The sequence below is a fragment of the Rattus norvegicus genome, chromosome 2 (assembly GCF_021556685.1).
Source record: "Rattus norvegicus strain SHRSP/BbbUtx chromosome 2, alternate assembly SHRSP_T2T, whole genome shotgun sequence".
Lineage (NCBI taxonomy): Eukaryota > Metazoa > Chordata > Mammalia > Rodentia > Muridae > Rattus > Rattus norvegicus.
The window spans coordinates 78,772,908-78,799,156 of NC_141535.1; the positions used below are offsets into that span (position 1 = coordinate 78,772,908).

At 40.8% G+C, this 26,249-nt stretch overlaps 1 protein-coding gene across 2 annotated transcripts in view; it reads left to right on the forward strand.

The window, feature by feature from the left end:
• The window catches only part of Marchf11 (membrane associated ring-CH-type finger 11), a 101,244-nt gene that overhangs the window by 58,991 nt on the left and 16,004 nt on the right, over nucleotides 1-26,249 (forward strand). The window contains exon 3 of one of the 2 annotated variants that reach the window (NM_001101828.1): nucleotides 21,884-22,076. The exons of the other annotated variant lie outside the window; for it this stretch is intronic. Coding sequence (NP_001095298.1) covers nucleotides 21,884-22,076 — 193 coding nt within the window. The remainder of the gene's footprint in view (nucleotides 1-21,883; nucleotides 22,077-26,249) is intronic. 2 annotated transcript variants of the gene reach the window in all.

The window sequence follows — 26,249 nt, forward strand, 5'->3', positions numbered from 1 at the left end:
CCTGTTTAGATGGGTGCAGGAGCAGGGGCTGATATGGTGTGTTGTGCCTTGCATTTCTGCTGAGAGCTAACCGTTCGTGATCAATTTGATTTTATACATGTGGTCCCATTCTACCATGGTATCAGACACATAGAGATAGCTGGGAATCACTGAAATGCCTTGTTTGAAGATACATCCTATGCTAGCTAGTCAGTGCTCTCCCATTGAGCTGTATTTCTGTCAGTATAAGATTTAACTCTTCCAGAGGCACTTCTGAAAATACTGTAAGCAAAAGTCATCTTTGCTGACAAAGGTAACTATGGGGAAAAGTAAACATCTCCAAGTCTCAATGTAATGGTACATGCCATTTTTGTGGAAATCATTAGAATTAGAGGAATGCATCCCTGCTTCCTGCCCAATATTGTAACAATTCTCTCTGCATGAGAGCATGTGGGCTTACTGAATATGCAATCTTGAGTATCTTTCCAGTGCTCCATTGCTCATTTCTCTGGTTTCCTGGGGTTTGGGGGTGGGACTCTGGGTTCAGGTTTATTGATGAGCTCACTCCCTTCTCCTAAGCGGATGAGGCTGTGAAATCAAGAGCCACTTGACCATGATCTTCAGCTGGGGAGGAAGCTGGCAGCACAAAACGTGAGTGGAGCTTGAGACAGCACAGGAAGAGCAGCTAAGTGCACGGCTAGGCTAATGCAAGTGCTATGAAGGAAATTGACGAATTAAGGAACTGGAGGGCACTCATTACAAAATAATGGCTGGAATTAGACTCACAAATTTTGCCTTAATAAGGAGATGGGCTAAATATTTCATCTTAAGTTATTCTTCTTTCAAAATGCCCTTTACAAATTCCCGTCTCAGCCTCGATTAAAAATATTACTGTAGAATCAAGAGTCATAATCTCATTTATGGGCCTGCCTGATGTTTTCCCGTGCAAATGAAGAAAGCAATCACGGCGGCCCCGAGGCACACAGGACAGTTAAGTGCCGCACAACAGAAATTCTTAGATGATTGCTCTTTTTTTTTTAATTTTCAGGGTACAATTTTAATTCTCAGGATGAAAATTCAACTCATCAAATGGATGTTAACCCATAACAATGAACAATCATGTTGAATTCAATTTTTATATTAATAAGTATGAAGGTCATTTCATTCTGATGGCAAAAGTAAATCTCCTAAGGGCTTGGATCCTTGCACCCAGGCCAGGGGCGTCCCTCAGGCATACTGGAAGAAAAATAGAGATTACCACCTGCACAGGATAATGACAGTTTCTGGGAGATAAAAATCTCTGTGAAAAATAAAGTGTATTGGAGACTGACCTCAAACCTCGTTTCTGTTACGATAAAACCAGGGACATGGCAGGGTTTTCCATAGTATCTATTTTTCCTTTAGTTTTCTTGGTAGAAACAAGATTTCTGCTACTTTTAATTTTGGCATTATAAGCTATTTCTGTTTTGCTTTTTTTTAAAGTCTGATAATGGCTTTATTTTGAAAATAAAAATACCCTTTTGGTTAAAAAAAATCAGAATTAGAGGAATATATTCCACTGCTAATTCCCTGAAGGCAGCAGCCTGATGCTGGGATTCTAATGAGTGTTGTTTTCTCGTTGAGCCCCTCAAGACATACCATGTTTATATTGATATATTTTGTATAATTCAAGAAGGTAGAATCTATCTGGAAAGATTATCTTGCTGGAACTGTCTTCTGTAAAGTCAATGTGTAATAAGCCGAAGGTCCCTCAGTGCTGGGGACAGGTTCTCTGCAGTGTAGCTAGGCTTTTCATAGGTGTACAGGTCAGCTTTGGTGATGACTGTCTTGGTGGCATAATGACATGGACCTTAGGTCTTGGTGGTTTACTTCTGGGATGGGCACTTCCTTCCTCTGTTTTGTCAGAAGGAGAAAATAAATCATGATATGTGTTGGATGTCACCAATCCAATGTGTAAAGGGAATTTGGTGGGTCACATTAAGCTATGCTGATGTGGAGGAAACATTGCATGTACACTGAAGCTCATTTTATTGTAAGTGTATCACACATTGCCATTCTTCTGCTTCCCAGTGTGCATGTTTTTGTTTTTTTCCTGAGCTGGGGACCGAACCCAGGGCCTTGTTCTTGCTAGGCAAGTGCTCTACCACTGAGCTAAATCCCCAACCCAGTGTGCATGGTTTTATGGGTAGCATCACACTGGGCTTTGTATTTCTTTCATTTTCAGTTTGGTAGCTTTTGATGGGTCCTCTCCATCCTCTTGTCAGACCTCAAGAAATACAGTAATTATTGCTTCCCAGACTGAAAAGATCTTGCCTTTTCCCGCATTGTCTCTTATATGACATTTTGGACTAGTGTATTTCTGAACACTAACCTCGTACTTGAACCTCTGCAGTTCAGATACACACCTACCCTATCTACATCTCCTGTTTGTATTGTACCATGATTGTTCTTTCCTGTACAGAAGTGCAATTCCTCCCTCACAACCAGACACCCTTGAGTCCGTGGTAGACACATACCTAAGCAGGTTTGCAGGGCAATTGTCTGGGGTCCACCAGGCCTCCTTTCATTCAGTAACACAGAACAATTATTCCCTCCTAGAAAACAGTTGTGAACACAGAGAAAGAACTGTGTGAGCTTTGTTCCAGTGGCTTATAATAATGGACTCTGCACGGTCACTTATGTCTTTAAGGGATGGGGCTTTTTAAATGATCTCAGTGTCATATGTGCAAGACTAGTTTTGACAGCATGCTTATGGGTCTTGGCATCTCGTACTGATATTTCAAAAGACAGCTTGGAGGGCTGGGAGGTGTGCATGCAAGAGCTCCAGCAGTCGATCCCGGAGAGAGGGATTTGGGAAACTGTGAACCTGATACCAACACTCCATCAGAGACCTTGGGAAGTTAGACTGCCAGGAACAAGGATCATCTGCTGGGGGAAGCTATAGGCAGAATGCAAAATCAGCTTGACAAGCCACTCAGACAGCAACAGGGTATGATGCCCAAGCACTTGGCATCCCATGGCCTAGTGTGGGATACTGTATACCACCTTTACATCCCACACATGTATATATGTGTGTATATGTATATATGTGTATGTATGTGTGCATATATGTTTACACACACACACACACACACACACACACACACACACACACACACATACACACACACTCCTTTTATGCTTTCTGAAAAGGCCCACAGTTGAATTTGCTTTGAATCCTCTCAAGGAGATTTTGGTTGCTGAGCAAGGTTGGGACAAATAAGACTTTGGCAACTCTTAAGGATGAGATCATTACATTCTGAGCTGTGAATTGGACATGGAACTTTGTGGATAGGTACAGAATGCTGCAGTTTTGATGTTGATTATCTTTCATTCATTATGTTAAACCCCTGTTAAGGTTTGTCTCTATAGTAGCACTGTCAGGTTAGATGTGGAGCCCAGGTGAAGGGTGTCTTGTCATTGGAGAGTGTGTTCTTTAAGGGGACCATGGAAGCTTGATTGCTTCCTCCTTCTCTGTTTAGTTGGTTTTGGTTTTGCTTCCTGTCCAGAAAATGTCATGCTTCATTTCTTGCCCCACTTCCTGCTCCTCTTTGCAGACCTGTACCTTTATCTGAGATCTAAAAGTAACAGGTCCATCTGATCATAGACTGGGCCTCTTTAATCATAAGTAAAAATGTTGTCTTCTTCTTTGTAAGACAGTTGCCTCAACTGTTTTGCAATAGTGACAAAGATGACTAATACAGACACTACATTTAAAAGTCCACTGTTTCTTCTCTGTGTTCTTTACTGCTGACACTCGAGGAGTGTTTTCCTACATCCAGTGCTTCTTTGTTTCTCTGTAGACATGGACTGGCTACCCCATGGCTTAATTCAATCCGGACACTATCTGAATTGACTTTCATGAATTAAATCTGATCAGATTAAGGATCAGGCCTATAAGACAGTACCCACCTTGGCTGTCAGTTTTCAGTCTAAAATAAAAGTTAAATTCTCTCTTGTGTCTCTGGACGCCATAGAAGAGGTTTCCAAACTCTCTATCAAACTGCAATTTCAGGAATTTGCTAGAATGGCTTATGATCTCAGGAAAACACCATAACTACTTTTGCTTAGTGGTATATCAAATACGACTCAGGAATAGTCAGTGAAAAAGATAAAAAAAAAGTCAAGATACAGGGTACAAAGTCAGAACCACTCCACAGTTCTCTCTCTATATTAGATTTTACTAGAAGTATCTTTATGGGGAGAATATTAAGTATTTCACTTCTGCTTCATGGTTAGGTCAGCTTTCAGTTCCTTTTCCCCACTGAAGATCTACGGGCCGGATTGGGAAGGATACCATCCCCTTACATAGTCTGACTCTAGGATCTGATGTGTGAGTTTGTCCCATTTCTCATCCAATGGTCATATTGCTCACATGCACATGTGAGATCTGAAATCAGATGCTGTGTTAGATTGTTGAACTTAAGGAGTTCTTCTCAGTCCCCTAACCACATGGTTTGTTCCCCTGGAGGCAGTTCTATTTGAGGCTACTCAAGAACTCCCAGCCCTCAGTCTTCTTATCAATATACAGAGACATGTGATTCCAGAGAACACAGTGGCTTTAAGAGCATGTCAGGCAATGGGAGCAGAGACTAGGCACTCATATTTGTGTCACAGATGCTCAGAGCAGAGCAGCGAGGTCGGAATTCTTATCTTCATTTCTTTTCAGCTAGGCCATGGAGGCTCTGATGGTCAAGCACATTCCCAAGGTTAAATAGAAAAGGGAGCGTTAGAAATGTTATCGGGGCTTGCTCCTTTCTCCACAGCAGGTGAGGAAGACAGGCGAGTAACTATATCTGTACATGCCTGAGTAAGCATGAGCATGAGTGTGTGTGTGTGCGCGTGTGCATGAATGCGAGCGTGTGTGTGTGTGTGTGTGTGTGTGTGTGTGTGTGTGTGTGTGTGTGTGTCGGGGGTCTATGTGTATGCTCACAGATGTCTGCAGGCACATTTTACAAATACTGTCTCCATGATGTCCTCTCTGAGTACAGCTTGGCTTCCAGAGTTGCAGGGAGAAAATACTCTGTGGCTTTCTCAGGTGACTCAGCTCACTGGAAAAATCCTATCCTTGTGTTGTGTTGGGTGTCCTTGGAGTGCAAGAAGAAGGAGATTTCCAGAGAACACTGTGGGCTGTGGCCTCTATGCTCAGTGAATCTTGCTTTGCAGCCCCCCTGGGTTGTCACAGCAGTTTCTTGGATGAACACAGCTGGCCCTTCTTCTGCCCCCTCATCCCACTCTCTACCTGGCACTTGTTCCTACCCTGGCAGCAGTTCTTACCCAGTCACTCTGCTCCCTTCCTCTCAGGGCAGAAGCCATAGTCCATGCCTCCAAGATCATTCATTGACAACTGCAAACAAGCACCTGCCTTCCCCCTCCATTCTCTTGGCTCTGAAATGCCCAGAAGCTCTGGCTTTCCATGGAGGGTGCAGGAAAGAACCGTCACATTCAAGATTGTTGCCTCTATGCCACAGTGCATCCGTGTTTCCAATTTAAAGGTAGTCTGATTTTGCTATTATCACTGCAACCTCAGTCTTCAAAGCGTGGCTTCTTTTTTTCCTCAAAGAAGTTTGTTGGAGAGCAAATTGTCCTTTAATGGGGACATAACTTACTGAAAACCAATAATAGGGTGACCTGTTTTTCAGAAAAAGATCAACAGTGCTCCCTTCAAGCCTCCCTCTCATAGCCAAACCACTCATTTGTTCTGGGCCCTTTTCTCCAAGCATCTAAGCAGAGGGGCATTTCACAGAGCATGCCCCCACATCTGTGGATGGATAAATTCCTGCTTAATAGACTGTTAAAGAGCCAGTTACCAGGCAGAGGGCTTCATATTCATTTTGTTCTGTAAAGTTCATTACTTTGGAGTGTTTTTCAAGATAAGCAAAGCTTTCACAAGAAATAATACACTACTCCCTCACTTGCAGCCCAAGTCCTGACTTAGGGGCTCTCCTGAAGCCAACTTTGATGTTGATGATGCAGGTGCTTTCTGTCACTGCCAGCTCCCTGGTGTTGACAGGAAAGAGCTACAGATAGAATGGAGCAAATGCATTTTAAGTTCACCCAGAACTATGGTCAGGATTCAGTACTTGTTATAGTCCTAATTTGTGGCAGACAAGGAAGGAGTTTCTTACACTTGGTATTCTTGATAGTATGGTTTTGCTGAGAGGTCTGTCTTGTGTGTCACAAGGTAAAAAGTCTTTGTTGATGGTGGTATCATCATTTCTAGAAATGTCAACCAAAGACAACTGTTGAGTAAAAATGGGCTGTTGGGTAGAGCCCAGGCAATACATGCTCATCTGAGAGAGAGGGGGTTAGGAGCTAGAGTGACTCTGGAGATACTTTCACGCTGTCAAAGTCAGGTCCTCAAGGAAAGCAAGTAAGACGAAACTAAACTTCCCTCCCTGACCGAGGGTACCTAAGTTCTGATGCTATTCCGTATCAGGGTATGAAGTTACAAGGTCTCAGCACTGATAAGTTATTGTCCCTGCTCAAAGAGTTTATGATGCTATGGGGTCAGGCATGGGGATGGATAATCCTGTGGCAATGGCAATTACAAGAAGATATTTCATCCTGCTGCTGATGCTATGGAAACCAATATTAAAACCATCTTGTTGACTGTACTTTTACTGTTGAGGTGGCTCCTTTGGAGTCCCATGGCCTCAGGTGTGTTTTAAATGGGGCAGAGCAGAGCCAACCACCTACCTACCTACCACCACCTGCTTACTACCTTTCTCTTACCACACCACTCACCTACCACCACTCACCTACCACCACTCACCTACCACCACTCACCTACCACCACTCACCTACCACCACTCACCTACCACCACTCACCTACCACCACTCACCTACCACCACTCACCTACCACCACTCACCTACACCACTCACCTACCACCACTCACCTACACCACTCACCTACCACCACTCACCTACCACCACTCACCTACCACCACTCACCTACCACCACTCACCTACCACCACTCACCTACCACCACTCACCTACACCACTCACCTACCACCACTCACCTACCACCACTCACCTACCACCACTCACCTACACCACTCACCTACCACCACTCACCTACCACCACTCACCTACCACCACTTACTTACCACCATCTACCTACCACCATGCACCATTTCTTCCTAATAACTTGAGCTTGTGTTAAGTTAACCCAAAACTAGCCATTATACCTTCTAATGTTTTAAAACTCTACATCACACGTACTTCCCTGTGTTTATGTGTCTTCTTCACTTCTTCTTCCCCTCCTTATGGGGGAGCAATGAGTTGCCTTTTTACACATGGGAGGTTTCAGTGTTTGTGTTAGTGAAGGGTACTTCCTTGGGTTCAACTACAAGTCATATGATATCAGCGAATGGAATGTAGATTGAGGTCTACCTGGAAGCTGGATGGTGTGGCCATCACCAGGCCTAACAGTTATTACTCTTTACCAGATATTATCTAGAAACAGGGCTCAGGAATTTCCATTTTTCCAGAGGTGTAGTATGGAACCAAGTGTAGCTAAATGCAGCCCCTGCTTCTGTGTGTGTGTGCGTGTGTGTGTGTGGGGGGGGGGGATGCGTGTGTGTGTGTGTGTGTGAGAGAGAAAGAGAGGAGAGAGAGAGACAGAGACAGAGAGACAGAGAGAGACACAGGAGAGAGAGATTTTACCTCTCCTTTACTACAACCATATGAAATATGTTGCTCTTTTGTTTTATATGTTTTTTTTTCTTTTTGTAGTATCAGAATTGAAGTCTAGGTTTTATGAATGCTATGTAAGAGCTCTATCACTGAACCACACTCAAGTCTCTACTATTATTCCATTCTAATCGTGAGCAAAATAAGGTCCTTCGTGCTCAAAGTCATTCAGCAAGAGGGGAGGGAACCTTAGATTCCAATCCAACCCATAGTTCCAATCTGCCAAGACAGAAGCAGAATGCACTGTGCTTAGGCCAATGGTTCTTTTCTTCAGTTTCTGCCAGGAGACTAAGTGTACTTCAAATATTTTGCAGTAGAACATAGCACACACCAACTAGGTTAGTAAGTTGAAAATTTCACATGTTTTTCTATTTTAAGGACATACATTTATTTCAGACTCTGAAACTGTTTTATCAGATATAACTTGCGTACCTCCGTTTGTGTGGGTCTCTGTCATTTATAGGCTGGTGTAGCCACCGTCTATTTTAAACACTTCTGTCATCCATGAAGCATCTCTACTGCTTTTAAGAGGTTTGTTTTGTTTTTATTGTTATAGAATTGCTAAGGTATAGGTAAAAGGAGATGGGGAAGAAAAATCAGGTTAAGTAGTAAGTTAGTAAACTCCTTGGTACCAAGGAAATTGTGAATCAAAAGTTATGAATTGGGATCTCCTATAAAAGCAAAGAAGGGGGTGGGGTTGAGGAACTGTGCAGCTCAAATTCACTGGTGGAGTGGTAAGAACTCCATGGAACCCAGTGTGTTCCCGCTGGGAAGAAGACCTGACTTGACGCTTAAATCTCTCAGCAACCATCTTCCTCTTGCACTTCATTTTGAGGTCTGAAAAGTTTACATGTCTGTGGCCAGCACAGTGTCTATTGTGTGTCTTGGATGCAGAGAATTTGTTTCCAGACGTATGGCTAATACCAAGAAGATCCTTCGTACACAGTGACACTTCCACTTACCCAGACCCTCCCCAGGTAACTTCAGCGAAGGCAAGAATTGTTAACTGCTGTGACTTCCAAATGCCAGGAAAGTTACCTTGGTTACAGAAGGACAGCCGTTTTGGGGGGTAGACACTCGGTCTTTTCTGCCATGCGCTCTTGGTCAAATGTGTCCTCTTCCCAAGAGGGGTAGGGAAATGATTGCTACTGCATGGTTGTAAGATCCACAGGACAGAAGAGCACATGGACTGGGGTGCTGTACTTTTGCTCGTCCTTGGAAAACAGAAGAAGCTAAGCAGGAGACCATCTCTGAGTCACCACATCCAGAGGCATCTTTCTTATACTTATGCAATGGTCAGTGCTTTGTGGCAAAGAGTCAAGCTCTCTACTTGATAGTGGAAACCTCCTAGCACTTTCCCACTCCATTCCTACTTTCTGACAAGAAAAATCATAACGTTTCCCCAGAAATGTCTTCTTTCCATATGGTTCTTCCTTTCTCACAAGTCTACATCAGTTTCTTTACCTAACTGTCTCTTACTCATCCTGCTAAGCTCCTTTCCATATGGTTCTTCCTTTCTCACAAGTCTACATCAGTTTGTTTACCTAACTGTCTCTTACTCATCCTGCTAAGCTTGACTCAAGGTTACATGATCTGTAAGCTTCCCATAATTTCCACAGTGAATGAAATGGATCCACCCACAAAGCATTGTATTCACCTTTTCCATAAGTATATCTTGACCTCATAAGAATAGGAGTTTTTCCCAAAATTAGTGATTTTTATGCATATCACACATGCCTAGCATCCAGTAAATAAACATTGAATATGTACATTACATATACATATACATATACATATACATGTACACACATACTATACAATACACACATACTATACATATATATATATATATATATACATTTACATATATATACAAATTCCTGTTCCGGATAGTAGATGCTACAGGATCAGCATTCAGTTTCATGGATTGTGTCTCTCTCTGTGACTCCTGCTCTTCGTGGTCTTCAATCTCAAGGACTCTATTTTAAATAGAGAAGGAGAACAACTCATTAAGATGTGTAGTTTTTTCCTTAGACAACTGTCTTAAGTCTTAGTTCCCATTTATTTACTTACTTGATATAACAAAGTGCATGAGGTTGGGCACTTTACAAAGAAAACATTGAGCTTATTGTTTTGGAGGTTGAGGCTCAAGATCAGGTAGCCTTGTCTACTCATCCTCTGGAGAGGCACTCAAGGTAAATAGAATCACTAGTCAGGAGCCTTTGCAGAGGAGATCACATGACAAAACAGGAAGCTGCAGAGACTCTGGGGCCTGGCTCACTCTCATTCATCATTCATTCATTTACTCATTTTATATCCTAATACACAGCCCTCATCTCCTTCCAATCCGTCCACCCAGTTTCTCCCCTCATTTCCCCCTCCACTTCTCCTCTGGGAAGGAGGGGCACCCTTCAGGTATCACCCCACCCTGGCACATGAAGTCTCTGTGGGACTAGGTGCTTCCTTCCCCACTGAGGCCAGGGAAGGCAACCTAGTTAGGAGAATTGTATCCACAGACAGAAAACAGATTAAAGGACAGCTCCCACTCCAGTTGTTAGGGGTCCTGCATGAAGACCAAGGAAATTTGTTACATATATGCAGGGGACCTAGGTCTAGCCCATACTAACTCTTTAGCTGGTGGGTCAGTCTCTGGAAGCCCTCAAAGTCCAGGTCAGTCGTCTGTGTTGGTTTTCCTGTGGAGTCCCTATCCTCTTCCGGTGCCTCAATCCTTCCCTCAACTCTTCTACAAGACTCCCCGAACTCCGTCTAATTAATGTTCAGCTGCAAGTCTCTGCTTCACTTCCCATTGTCTGCTGAGGGTGCGGGACTCTCAGAGGACAGTTACGCTAGGCTCCTACCTGTAAGCATAACAGAGTATCATTATTAGTGTCAAGAATTGGTTCTCACCCATGAGATGGGTCTCAATTTGGAGAAGTCATTGGTTGATCATTCCCTTAGACTGTGCTCTATCTTTGTCCGTGAATATCCTATAAGCAGACATGTTTTAGATTGAAGGCTTTGTGAGTGGGTTGCAGTCCTTTTCCCTCTACTGAGGGTCCTGTCTGGCTATAGGAGGTAGCCTCTTCAGACTCACATCGCTCAGTGTTAGAAATTTCAGGTATAATTACCCTTATAGACTCCCTGGGGATTGCGAGGGTCCTTCCCCCTCCCCTGGGTCCAAGAGGGCTTACTCTTATACCTACCCTCACTCAGGAGAACCATCCCAATAGGACATGTATCACTCCTCTGGGAATGAATGGATCTCCTTCTGTTTTCTTCCGCTTCAAAACACTAATTATCTTTTGAGATTATAATATAATTAGATCATTTTTCCCTTTCCCTTTCCTCCCTCCCACCCTTTCATGGACCCATTCTTACTCTCCTTCAAATTCACAGCCTCTTTTTTCATTAATTTTTGTTACATACATACATGTTTGCACATATATTATATATATATATATATATTCCTAAATACATTATTATGCATAGTTCAGTTGTTATCTTAAAGGCATACTATCTTCCAGCATTTTCACAGCGAGGACCAAATTTTCAGCACATGAAAACCATATCCAAACTATACCAATAGCTAGTATCAAATGCCATTTACAGGGAATACCACTGTGATCTTTATGAGATGAAGTAGCAGGGCCACTTCTTAGACTCATCTTTGTTTCACACACATGGTACCTTCCTATCTATAGGCAAGGGACAAAATGGTAAAATCTCCACATTTTGATCCCTGCCTTTTGCTATCATCCTGTGTTACCAAGGTCGCCGTTCTGCCCACTATTAGAACACTCAATGCATGTTCTGCATTAACTGAGATGATAATGCAGCTGTCAGCAATGGAAATTCTGTGAAAGGCAAACTTGAAAAGCCTGAAAATCTTTTCATACTCTCCTTTAGCAAGGACAGTTCTTACATCTCTGTGGAGAGAATAATTCAGCATGTCTATAGTCTCACACTCATTTACTTAGGTTCCCGGTGCCCAGCATGTAAACACAGTGCACTCACTATTTAGAGGAGTAGCTAGATAAACATACATTAGGCACTGCTGTATACCTATAAATCATGTGTGACAAAATTAAGTCACTGAGGTCAGTGACATTAGGCAGTTTGTACACAAGGAACATTTATCTAATAGGTCCTATTTTGTTATAAAAAATTAAGGAGAGACAAAGTAGCATGAAGTTTCAACAACTGAATACATGAGATACATGTATATTTATCTCAATAGCATCTTGTGCAGTGTATGAAAATCCATAAAAGATTGGAACAATCAAGTGAGAGAAGCGAGATGTGGATAGCTCTTGAGGAATTAGGAAGGAATTAATAGAGGAATGCAAAAGCTTTTTCTCAAGCAAGCTCCCAAGTCTATGGTCATAGACTGTTCTTAAATAATGGGCCTGTAAAGGAAGGTCCAGTTCCCTTGGGAGGAACTCAGGTAGACACTTCTCTGCACTTGATCTTAGTCAAAAGGCCAAGAAGCGATAGACACTACTCTGAAAAGACTCAAACTTTGACTCCTGCAATGAATGTCCTGGGGTCTGGCCAATCACATATATTTCTCTGGATATCACTTGTCTCTGCTCCAAGTCCAAGTTCTCCATTTGCCTTGACTCGTTTCATAACCAAATCTTCACCTCACATTGATGCCTTTCGTCTAGAGTTGAATTTAGAACTTTTCAGGTTGACAGATCTCTTTTTCCATGACCTATATTGTGTGTCCCATCTGCTACTTCACATGGACCTGAACCAGATTCCCGATGTGTCCTGCTGTGAGATTTCCAGGTATTTAGAAGAAACTGTTTCATTGACTGTCTGGATTTTATCCAATAACTTGGAGCCCTCATATATGCTGAAATACTTGAGAAGCTACCCATTACCCTGTTTAGGTTTTGCTTGGTTTTGTTGTGTTGTTGTTGTTGTTTTGTTTACATGATTTAGGTCTAGATACTTTACTTAAATGAAGTGACAGTTTATGGTCAGTATAGTGTCAGTCAACTATGTGATTTTCCAGTAACCAGGAGATGACAGTGAAGACTGTTCTCATAGAGACAGTGGGCTCAGAGATTTTCTATCTGATTTTTGTAGAAATTTCAGCCCGATCAGTGATGTGGAAGTTTGCTTTTGTCAGCCAAGAGAATAAACATTGGAATGATTGGCACCACCTGACAGAAGATAATTTAAATGAGTGACCTTTCCTGTAAATATATGAACAATAGCAAGGAAACAGCTTTCCTGATGATATTTTGATTCTTTCTTATCTAGAATTTAAGTTTGGAGAGAATGGCTTACTGAACAACAGTACATCTTAATTTATAGTCTTTATTACTTGAGTCTTTAATTTCTTTGTAATTATTTCTTTGTAATACATTTAGTGTAAGTCATGTTTTAACACTTTGGTTCATAGCTGGGTATGAAGACAATAGTGCCCAAGACACTAAGACAGGATGATCTGGATGGGGAAGTCAGTGTGAGAGGCACGGCAGGTACAAAGGGTAGCCTGGACTCTATAACCTAAAGAGCTATTTATGTGCTCCGTTTCTTCACAAGTCAGTTTTAAGAAAGTGATTTTCTTTTCTATGCTACCTATCTATTTCCTCTATAGTATGAAGTTGATTGGCATAGAGTCAGTGATTTCAAACCCTCTTTCATTCTCTAAGTTGTTGTTAACTTTTCCAAACACATGGTTCTATTTTCTGATGATTTCTAGAGGTTGCTTAAGTTTCAGCTTTCTTTTCTCTGATTTTTATCTCAGCTCTAAAAAAGTTTATGAAGATGACTTTTTAGCAAAGAAGCCCCAGTCCAAACTATGAAGCCATTTTAATCTTGCAGCTGACAAAACCACGCTATTAAGAACAGACCTATAACTGAGGGAATCTTTTATTTTCTTGTCATTCTGATTTCTCAGTAGCAACGTTTTTGTCCATTTTCCCAATCCTAACTAACTCTAGGACTACAATCTAAACATTATCTAAAGATGATTGGACATAGATTGTATTTAAATTCATTTCTTTCTGATGAGGACACTCCTCAGGACAGATGTTCTCTTGGGTATCCCTGGTGAGTAATCCCACCTATCATCTTACTACAGACCCATTAGCTCATGATTCCTATCTGGCCTCCCTTGTAAAAACAAATACCATGCAGTACTTTGGGCTCAGTGATTTAATGCTCACCAAACAAAACACCACTTAAGTTCAGGCTGGCGTCCTCTTAGCACATGTTATTTTCTAGGAGCAAACTGGGCTCTTAACTTAGAAAATGTTCTAACTCTTTTGGGTAGCAGGATGAAGATCATCACATCTCTTAGCTGATTTCCTGGATATCCAAGTGGTGTGTCTTACTGGTTGGAAGTGATTTACCCAGAAACTTTAGATCTTGTTTTGGCTTGGTCTCCTGACATGTTTTATAGAAAACTCCTAGACTTTTCTCTGTATCTTGTCTTCTCTGTAGGCAGTAATAAACCCAAGTTAATCAGTAATAATCTTTTTGTAAGACTGCCATCATTATGGTTTCAGAGATATTAACATTTTCTGTGAAGAGGGACTGGCACGGACCCTCACACAGTGCTGCTAATCTTGACCACGTGCATTGTCTGTATCTTTTTTGGAACAGACAAAAGCACTTCTAAAAGAGTTCATGTTCAGAGGAGATGTACTTTATGAGGTAAGTTGAATCTTTTTCTAAATTAGTTCAAATTAGAGTGATTCAAGTCCCTGAGATTATCTGACTTTTGTGGCTGTATCTCAGAAGCTGTAATTTCCAGGTTCAAGAAGCACCCATGGATGCTCCTGAGCAAGCTCATGCCAGTCTTAGCTGGCATTAGCTGAGAGCCCTGGCTGCTACTGGTTTTCTTTCTCTCGGCCTTTGTGTGGTAGGTGTGATTGTGTCAGTGTTGTTCTTCCAGGAAGAACAGCATGCTCAGGCCATGGCTGCTTAAACAAGTAGAAGAAGGATGAGAGCAGGATGCAGGAAGCAGAGAGGGCGATTCAGAAATAATTTAGGTATTGGGGGACAGATCTCGACTTGACTGGTGGTTTGGCCAGAGCAGGGACCTTAATGACAGATGTGAAAAGAATGGCCACTTGGCAGTTCCACGGATGGCAGAAGCCACTCTTAGTCTCCCACATTTCCAGGCACTGATGGGTGGGGTCAGCAGTGTGGTGAGTATAAAGGGGTAAGTTTCAACTTCAAGCATCTGTGCAAAATGTAGAGACCGCAGTGCTGCCTGTGATCCAAGTGAGAAAGTAATGAGCACTAAGCAGATGTATAAACAGTGGATTCGAGGGCCAGGGAAGAAGAGCCAGCTTCAGAAGAGGGAGAACAAGAAAGGAAGACAGGGTGGTTTGTGTAATTGAGGTGGCTTTAGAGCCCAGTTGGGAGGAATGAGAGCATCCATGAGAGGGAGAAGGAACATGCTCAGTGCCCAAAGTAATAAATGATACCCGAGAGAGAAATAAAATGAACAGAGAGAGGTTCATCTCCTTCCCTTCCTCCCCCATCCCTTCCTTCTCTTCCTTTTGATCTCCCTTGATCACTTTCTCTTAAATTCTATAGCAACTGTGTGCCAAGCACAGTGACCTGAAAACTGAAAAGCCCTTTTTGATGGTATTTACAGGCTCAGTCCTTCTTCCCTTTGGAAAGTGGACCTAGGATTACCCAGAACTGGTTGTGGGAGCTTAGTGTTCAGCTGCAAGTCCAGGTAGAGTCCTCTTTTAACAGACCATAGGGCCCAGGGTTGGAGCATCATCGGAATCATGGCATAGGGGTACATAGAAGAGGATATATGACATTGTCATTAAAGCTCACTAGAATTGTAAGATCTAGTATGTTAACAATATGACCACAATATAAGTCCCAAATGAGATGAGCTTGGGCAAACTGTTAAGCTTACTGTCCTGGCTATAGGGATAAAAAGGTTTTCTTGTTGCTTGTTTGTTTGTTTTGGTTCAAAATTCAGGGGTATAATCCTGGCATCAAGAGTTGGAAGGAGCTGGTTATGTTACGTGCACAATGAGGTGGTAGGGAATCATGAATGAATGGTCAAGGTCAGACACAGTTTTCCAGTTTATGCAGCCCAGGACTTAGGGCAAGTGAATGCTTTTTCCCACTTTATGGCTGGATCTTCAGACTTCAATTAACCTAATTAAGATAATTACTCATTATTCAGTCTAGAAGTTTGCCTCATTAATACTCGGGACTACCCCTACTTGCCAACATCCAAATACATCATCCTGAAGTCAGAACTTTCTAACCTTGTGGCTCATGGCACATGTTATAAGGCAGAAACACAGTCAGTCTAATTTTAAAGGCTATTGCAGTCTTTATCACTTCTAATATTGTTTACAAATCCAAAGTCCAAATCTCATCTTATATACAAGGCAATCCTTTAATTATGAAATACAAAATGAGTTATTACATATTTCTTATGTGCAATAGCATAGAGTTTCCAAATGGGAAGGATGAAGGCATACCAAGTAATAATGGGAGTAAAAGTAAGATTGAAACCCTGCGAGACAAACACTAAATCACGTGTCTCCAGTTTTAGCATATGATGCCTTCCATAGAGTCATCAGTCCCAGAAGTATTCGGTAGCCCCACTCTTCAGCTCTATTGCCAGCAAAACACAGAACCTCTGCTGTGACTTTGTTCTACTTCATGAACCTTTCCTCAACAGATACCTCTTGGTTCTGACGTCTTCATCTTCCTAGGGTCTCCACTGAAGTTTAGATTTCATCTCCACAACTTTGCGTAAGAGCCTCTAAGGCCTCCTTGCACCAACTTCTGACCCTATCACACATTGCCTTACCTGCTCTCCATGATTCCCTCAATGTTGTATGTTTCACATCTGCCAATATTGTATCACCTTGTTGCTGCTGTTGAATTCCATGAGTTTGACATGCAGCCTGGCCCTAATGGACCACAGATGTTTAAGCTTCTCGGTGCCAATCATGGAGAAACACTTTGCCTAGGAGCTCAGTTCCTTTGGTAGGCTAGGGATCTTCTCTAGCTCTGATTGGTTGGTGAATGTCTGCTCTGTGACACAGATCCTGCTGTCTCAGTGCAGATCAGAATATTTTGCTTCAACAGTCACAGCCTTCTTTTCAACATGTACCTTGGCTGCATAGTTCAACTTATTAAAGCTCTTTTCCTCCTTAATAATGTCTTTCTGCTCAATGTTTTGTTCTTTGTTTAACTACAGAAATGCATAACAGCCATAGAACATAGCCAGCTATGCTCATACCTGAATGTTTTACTGTTTTGAAATGCCCTCTATCAAAGAGAGTAGTCCATCATATTTAAATTTAATTTTATTCATTCTTTTTAAGACATGAACGGACTGAAGGCAGATTCTTGGCCAAAATATCACACAGTTGACCCCTAGTCCTTGTTCCTCCTGAAACCTCATGAACTGAACCTCCTCTAGGCACATTTGTTTTAGCAACCTTGTCTTCCAACCTTACACCAGAATAGCCAAGTACACTCGGGTTCTAGCATGCAAAGGGTCTTAAAGGCCAAAACTGTCAGATTCTTTCTCATCTTGTTCACAAAATAGTTGTAGCATCCTAAAATCCTCAGGGTCAGGTTTAACAGAGCAAAAAACAACTGCTGGTACCAATTTTGTAAAGTAGTTATTTTCTTCTGCAATTATGATAAAATACCAGTCAACCTCAACTTAAGGGAGAAAAGGTTTATTTTGACCAACACCGTACAACCATACATGTCATAGCAGATATGTGAGGCAGCTCTTCACATTGCATCTGTAGTTAAGAAGTAGAGAGTGACCAGATGTACTCAACTAGGTTTTGTTGGTGTTGTTAGGTTGGGTTTTTGTTTTGTTTTGTTTTTTGGGGGAGTTTTGTTGTTCGGTTTTTTGTTGTTGTCATTGTGTGTTGTTGTTTTTGTTGTTTTTGCTAGGAGCCAAGACCTGGGAATAGTGATTTCCAGCATAGCTTCAGGGTGGGCCCTCCAATCACAGTTAACATAATCCCTCACAGACATGGCCAGAGACTTAACCTAATCAATATAATCCTACATGGTCAGGCCCAGAGGCTTGCCTCTTAAATGATAATAAATCTTGTCAAGTTGCTAATCAATATAATCCATCCCATCATCTCTGATTACATTTACTTATCTTTAAAATGATGAGTGTAGCTCTCTCACAGGGTTGTATGGTAATTCAGTGAGTTGATACCTATAATTTAGTAAGATGACTGGCGTTATATTGGTCCTATATGAATGTAAGTTCTTATCATTAAATTATCTCCATGACAGTCAATGAGGCCAAACTTCCAAAGGAGGCACTCCTTGGTCCCAATTTTCAAAGAGCAATAGTTTAGTTGCTCAGATATAACCAGTTTTTCAGGATTGTGAATTAAATGTAGATAGAGTGAAATAACAGTAAGTTTGGATATTCAGTTTAACTAATCTTCCTTTCCATTCATGGCATGAGCTCAATGAAACTCACATACTCCCTCTCTGTCTCTGTCTCTCTCTGTCTCTCACTCTTTCTTTCTCTCTGTCTCGTCTATCTCTCTGTCTCTGTCTATCTCTCTGTCTCTCTCTATCTCTGTTTCTGTCTCTCTATCTCTTTCTCTTTCTCATGCATGCAGGAAATAGTATGTCCAAGGAGAAAGAGATAGAGACAGATAGATAGATAGGGATAGAAATATATGTAGAGGGGAAGAGGAAGAAAGAGGGAGGAAAAAACTTTTGAGACAAGATCTCATTATGGATTGATAGTTATTCAGGAGTTATTCAGGAGACCAGGTTGGTTCAGGCTTGTGGCAGTTTCCTTCCTTTTCTCCTGAGTGCAGGGAATTCAGGCATGCAGTAGTATACCTGTGTCTCCAGAGGAGAAAACTGTGAATAACTATTGAAAAATGTAACTCAAGTTCACATTGTTTTACACAATGATGTTTAGCCCTCAGATACCCTGAGTTGGAATGACAGGCCTCAAGAAATCATGATTTTTCATTTTTACTGTACTATCTAGTGTCATTGAGCTGATACTAGGAATAGTCTCTGACTTCTGAGATGCTGGTTGAACTTCCTACCATAGAAGCTAAAGCTATTTTCCCCCTATGAGAGGAATGAGACAGCCTTCCTTTCTCTTATACTTAAGGCTAGAAATATGAGGGAGCTGTTAAGAGAGGCCGAAGAAATCACCAAGATGCTGTTGCTCTATAAAGGGAAGCCCCAGTGTCCATGACTACATTCTATAATCTTCACTTCAACAGTGTTTGTCCCCACTAGCCTTCAGTAAAATGATGTTACATTTAGGGTTCATCATCACATGAAGGACATCCATTTACTTGATAATTTGTTTGTGTTGTTAGTGGAGAAAGTTGATTTACTCACAGAATGGTACCAGAAAATTTGAGAAGATCAATTGTAAAATATACACAGTTTATCCTTCTTTAAAACTAAGTTTGAAAAATAACCAGCAACAGAAAATATCTGTAATAATAGTCCATAATTAGCCCTCACATTCCAGCACAATCAGATTATTTACCTTTAGCTTACTAATATGACCTTAAACACATTTATTCAGAACTACAGGCATTCACATGTTAAGCCACCCTAAATTTGGCCTCAATCAAACAAAGATGAAGCATCCATATTTCTTGCTCCTGACAAGTATTCCATTACTCCATTTCTTCTCTGCAAAGGAGGGGAATATCTTGTGGGTTAGAAACTTGACTACAGAAAAGTTAGGTGACTCTTCTGTCAGAGACTATGTGACCACTCTCTCTCTCCTACATCCAAGCTATATCAAAGTATTGCAAAAGTCTTCCCACAACCAAACATCTATTAGAGATACCCACACTGTGCCTATAGACATCACCTTGCCACTGATCTTTGTAGGTAAGCTTAAATCAATGAGTAGGTCTAATTGAAGCTGAGTATAATGACTTAACATGAAACTATTCAATTTAAATGTTTATTCTTCTATCACACTATTGGCAAGAGGAAAATTTATACCATTGAAAAAGAACATTCCCACTGAATCCCACTCACTTATTTTTGATTACTCAGTAGTCGTGTGATTCAATCCTATATACTTAGAATATGAGCCTCCAGATGAAAATCAAATACATATACACAAAACACCCTCCCCACACACACCCACACACACCCACACAGACACACACAGACACACACAGACACACACAGACACACACACACAGACACACACACACACACACACACACACACACACCACCAACACCACAACCACCACCACCATCACCACCACCGCCACCACCTTGTAAACTTAAAAATGTGATTCACTTTAGAGCCAGTTGTGTTTGTGTATTCCTCAGTGGTCAGGAATCTGTGCAGCAAGAGAATTGTGGGCTCAGTGCCATGACGGTGAGTCCATCTGAAAAACGGAACCTCTAAAACTTATGCTTTGGTTCGTGGCTTATTTTTATCTACCTGAAGTGACTGATACAGGGTAAAATCATACACGGAAATATGGCCGCATCCATTTAGAGTGCATGCCAGCATTCTGTGTTGTACAGACAGCAAGTTTTTGGTTTTTTTAATCTTTATTAACTTGAGCAAGTTTTAATATAAATCCACAGTACAGGAGAACATGTGGCAGTGACACTCCACATTAGTTGAGTGACAACAAGCTTAAGGAGCTTTACCACTAAATACATAGCAGGCAGGTTAACGTGTCCTAGTTACATCAGGAAGCTAGCGGGAAAAGCAAAATTACACTTGAAATACAACCTTGCTCACTTGTAAAGATGAAATAATACACAACAGCTTATTATTTATTCAGATTTTTCAGTGAATAAAGGAAACCTCACCTTAAAATGAAGACTGTGTTTATCACATTAAAGAATCGCTGACTGGTGGTTCTGCCTTTTGTTAAGTAAATGATTGCAGAGTATTAGTTTAAATGCATGCTGACATTTAATCCATGACGAGTTTAGAATTCAACAATATATCTGTGAATACTGGAGGTCAAGTTCAGATTTAAAATATTACAAATTGATTATTTGGTTATCCACTAATGGAGTATATGTGAGAGAGGGAGGGAGGAGGGGAGGGAGAGGAGGGAGGAGGAGAATATGGAGGGAGATTACAGGTGAGAGTGGAGTCACTGTACATTCAGTGAGTGCATTCAGAGCATGCTCAGACTTAAGGTAAGTATGAGTGTTAAGCAAACTCAGATTTATTGAATGGACATATCAGGTTGCACGCCCTGGGGGAAGGTTCTTTGATGAGCCCACCCTGGCAGCAGCCAGGCTTTCCCCCACAGGCTGAGTGTCTGCAGGTACTGTGTTATTCATTGCTTATGGAATGTGGTTTTATTGCTTATGATTCAACCATCAGTTCTTGTCTTCTATATTTCTCAAGCATATATAACAGAAGATGATTAATTGACCTCAAACTAATAGGACCACTGAAGGGTGTCTGGAGAGCTACCATTCCTATCAAATATTGATACATAAGATATTAACTTACATTTTGTTGGATACTGTGTGCCACTATGGTTTCATGTGTTTCTAAGATCCACTTTGGTATTCTAAATCTCGATAAAAGTGCCCCAGGGCTTACCCACTGATAATGAGCCAGTTACATCTAAGAATTTGAGGTTAACAGATAAGAACATAGATAAGAACAGTTTTGTAGTTTCTGTAGAATTATTTTAATAGGCATTACTGTCAATGATTGTTTTTACTGATGATCATGTATAATTTATTTGTCAATTGACATTCTTCTACAAGAATAAGAAAGGATTTCCCCTTAAAAAAAAAACACTAAATATGTGAAGGGGGGAAAAGCATGAGGTAGAGGAGCCCTCATTGTGTGCTGTCCGAATGGATTGAATTTCATGTGGGTGTGCGATTTCCAGGTACCCAATATTCTCGAGCCATTCACACTCAGTATTATTATCTGGACTAAAACCGTATTAAATGCTGAGAATGGTGAACTGGTGAAAATAACAGAGTTCAGGGCAATTTGTTGATCATTATCTGCTTGTGTGATTTTATGTCCTGCATATAATGGAGAAACTCATTTGGGGGTGGTCACATGGAAACGGGAATGGCATCATGACGAGAAACACTAACCATGTGATGTTCCCTTTTCCTTTTTAACTCTGCACAGCACCTTTTCCTTACATGCCTCTGTTTTTCTTTTAGTGGCAGAGCATTTCTATAACACTGGTTGAGAAAGTTCAGATGATCGCTGTAATCCTAGGATCCCTGTTCTTAATAGCGAGTGTGACTTGGCTCCTCTGGTCAGCCTTCAGCCCCTATGCAGTGTGGCAGAGGAAGGACATCCTTTTCCAAATCTGCTATGGAATGTATGGTTTTATGGATCTAGTGTGCATAGGTAAGACCACAGTATTCGATATTCACAAACTGTCGGTAATGCATCTCTTTCAGCATCTCCACGTTTACCAGTGTGTCTAATATGTGCAGACTGTTGCTGTGTCCATCATCTTCACTTCTGGTTAATTACTGGGGCAACGAGGAGAAGGTGGCCACAACTGGGCTGCTTCTAGGTGTAGTTTGAAGAGAAAAATTACAAGCCAGTGTTCATTTAATGTGGCATATTTTGCAGCCAAGAAGAAGATGGGGTTTGAAAATAATTACTTGGCATGAGCTACGTTAGGAATGTCACTTGCCTAAGGGGCAAGAACACATCAGTTCCCTTCCCAAGGCTAAGGAAGCATGGGCCGATGCCAACAGCAATATCCTGGCTTCTCAGAGATGATTGTGCCCTAAAAAAACCTACGTCATAGTTGGAACTCAGATTCCTTCAGGAACATAAATGGCCCCTTGTAAAGTTGAGAACATGGGTCAATTTTCCTTGTTTAATTTCCCTAAATGTAGCTAAAATAGACTTCATGAGAAAAGTTATGCTCATTGTTCACTTGTCTGGTCAACAGAACATGCAGCATTCAATGATGTGTTGGTGTGACGTGTTCTTCCAGGCACTGTGATGGTGACAGTTAATGTCTTGTCATAAAAGCACCTGGTGAAGGGCACCCAGGCGAATTTGCCTGCTCTAAAAGACTCCTGGGGTGTAAAATCGAACCAAAGGGGAAGGTGGCCATGATTTAAAGCACTAGTAGCATCTCATTACCTGCTTAGAAATGCCCATTTCCAGGCTCAACCCAGACCTACTGAGTCTTGAGAGGTAGAGTTGGAGTCAGTGTTGTGCATATTGTCTGCAGTGTTGATGAACACTGAAGCCAGAGAGTCAATGGTCCTTGGCCAAAAGCAGCATGCATGATCAGATGACTTGGTTTCTGATCCTAGCCTCTGCATGAGTAGTTCTGCTTTATCTGTCCATCCTGCCTTTCTCCCCATGGAAATAATGTTGACCAGGCAGTCAAAACAAAGACGACCATGATTATGAAAGAATCCTATTATAGTTGGCAATGGATATGGATATGTTGTGCATAAGTCAGAAACACCAAAGTGTTGCTAAGTCACTTGAATTAATATCTGTATATATGAGTGTCTTAATTTAACTAGAAATTTCCATATCCCCAGTTCTTTTATAAAAGGAAGTTTACACACATTTAAAATACAGTCACCCAGGCTTTCCTTGCTTTCTTTCTTTCCTTGTCATGAATGCAAGGTTAAGAAGAAAGAAAATGATGAAACATCAGGCCTAAAATGAGAGATGAAGGATTTCTCCTTTGTCTGTTATGAAAGTTGATAATCTAAGTACAGCTTGCCTGGGTAATTAGACACATGTGAGCACTCTTACAGTAACCATGCAGATGGAGATTTAATGTCTAGGTCCTTGCTGTAAATAAAGAGGAGCCATGAAATCGTTCTCCATCCCTCAAGCATCTCAGAGAATGTGTTTATCCCCTGATGTCTGTTATTTAAAAAAAAAAGGTATACTTCCTTAGCCTGGAGGAAAGGATTTTAAAAGTCTTTACCATAAATAAAGGATAAATTCAGGAGAAGATAGATCTATTTACTTGTTAATATGAGCATTATGTGTATACCAATAGCTGAAGTTTTGTGTTTTTTTTGTACCAACAAAAATAAATTTAAAGAAGAAAGTGAAATACAGCAAATGATCATCATGACTCACTTGGCTTAAAATTTAACCTGTAAGGTCTGATTGCCTTTCCTTGCCTCTTTGTAAAACTAAGAAGGACCAGATGCCTCCTAGGTAGGAAAGCATTTCCACGAGCTTCACAGTGTGCATGTGTTGCTAAGTTATAACATATTACTGTCAGCATTTTAATTAAGACCATTAGAACTCTGCTTTCAAGAACACAGGCATGTGAACTAGTAATCTTTGGGAAATCGGTGCTATATTTGGGCTCCTCCTTTGAAATTTGAATGTTCTCTCATTTTATAAAAATCAAGTCTCTTAGAAACAGAAATACTTGCCATGTTTTCTAGAGACATTTTAGAGAGTAAGTTTGTATCTGTATTATAAATATTGAAAATACGCTCTGTTGTCTTTTGCTTCCTCAGTCTGTACTCTCTCATTCAGTGATCTATTTGCAGAGTTGGAAAAACATCAATTCAGATCAGACATCACTTCCTTTGGCAACCTTATTAATTAGTATATTTTAGATCTGTGAAAATGTCAGGTTCTTTTACCCCAAGAAATTGAGAAAGCAACATAACAAAGGATGCATTAGCCAACTGGATTAATGCCAGAGCCAGCCCCTGCCAACATTTCAAATTAATTTAAAAGTCTCCTAATTAAAAGTGCATACTAACAAAAATCACATAGATTACACCTTGGAAACAATTGAGTGGAAGACAAAGACTTGGAAAAGAAAGGATTGTTACAATTTTTCACAATATTTACAATTGTGAGTTTAGTTTGCTCAACCTAATTATTGGACATGTTCTGTGTCTAGGTACTAGGATTAAAAGTGAGGTCAGTTGTTTTTCTGCCTTCAGGCAGGCCAGGGCCTCATGTGGATATAGAGGTCTTCAGAACCAAAATGAGGTATCTTGTCAAGCCCTAATAATCAATCAACCAAGCAAATTAAGTGTTGGAACACTGAGGAAGAGATCTCATGCTCGTGCTTGCTAAGAACTGTCTCCAAACACCGTAGAACCACAGCTTTGTACAGAGACCACCACAACCTCACACCTTACTTGTCTCACCTTGAACTGGTGTCTCCCTTGGGCATCATTATATTTTTAATCCTCTATGGTCAAAGATTATTTCAAAGTATTTTATCCACCTCCCTTCATTTTTTTCCCTTGAAAAACTTTTGCTGGCCTCCATATCTCTGAAGACACACCTAAGTTACCGAGGTGCATATATTCCCAGTGCCATTTCAAAACCTAATTCCCTGGAGATTCCCTGTCACTATTTGTGGCTTAGTTTGACAGAGAACTTAAGTGTGTAAACATGTAGTTGGAAATATAATAGGGTGTGACATCCTGGGCAGGCAAATGGTAGTTCAATGGTTCAGGGAGTGGTCCCTGTCCCAACACTGCCTGGAGGGTAAGTCTCAAGGAAATTTCATGGAGGAAGAAGTGACAGGCAAACAACCTAATAGCTAATGCCTGGTGTGAGCAGAGATGCTGCCTTACTGGTACTGAAGGAGGCCTCTTCATTTCTCCACAGAGAGGGCTTAGAAGCAATTGGAAGGGTTTTTTGTCAGCTTTCCAAACTTGATTGCTTTTTAAACAAGACAGAACAGATTGACAGTTTGAATGGAATGTTCTTTTAAAAATAATCCAGAAAAATACCCACATGATTCTTCTAGGGGAAAATATAAAATTCAGCTATTTTATGAAAGTCTTAAGAAAACAAATCATTGTAGAGACATTTTAAGGTTTGTAGAACCTGTTTTCTGGGCCTAGGAATAAATGCATGGCCTTGTGCTTGCTAATGCAGTCCTCTACAATAGAAATACATCCCCTACCCCAGAAAACATCCATAACTGAGAGCATTTGAAAATTCTTTACCTGATACATTGAATGTTGAACTTTTTGTTGATATTTTTATCATTAATTTTCTTCCTAAGGGTTGGCTTATTACTTGTTATTACTTTAATGTTTTAAATTCTCCCAGGGGTCTACGTTGAAATACTGAAAGCCAGCCTGCCACATAGAAATTTCCATAGATATAAAAATGGTCCATATCTGCACTGTTGAGTACCATACACATAGCTATGCTTGGCTGTTTAATGTGTAAAAAGTGTCTAGTGAGAATGAAAAAAGTAGATTTTTAAGTTAAAACTCCTTTAGATTAATTTAAGTACACATATGTAGTTGATGACTAACATATAGTCAGACCACAGAGTGGCCAATGTGTAAATATTCTATATAAAAGTTTCTCCTCATCAAAATAGATGGACTGTAGTTCTTTAACAATTAAAGGACTTAGTTCTGAGAAAGGAGTAAGGTAACAAGAAGTTCAAAAGGACTAAGACTGTGAAGGAGACTAAAAGACCATTCTCTGGGTTGAGAGCCCCAGAGAGACCAAGAGCCACAAAGTAGAGACATGCTTTAAAGTTTATACATAAACTAAAATTTCAAGCTATATTTGTTGAACAACCTG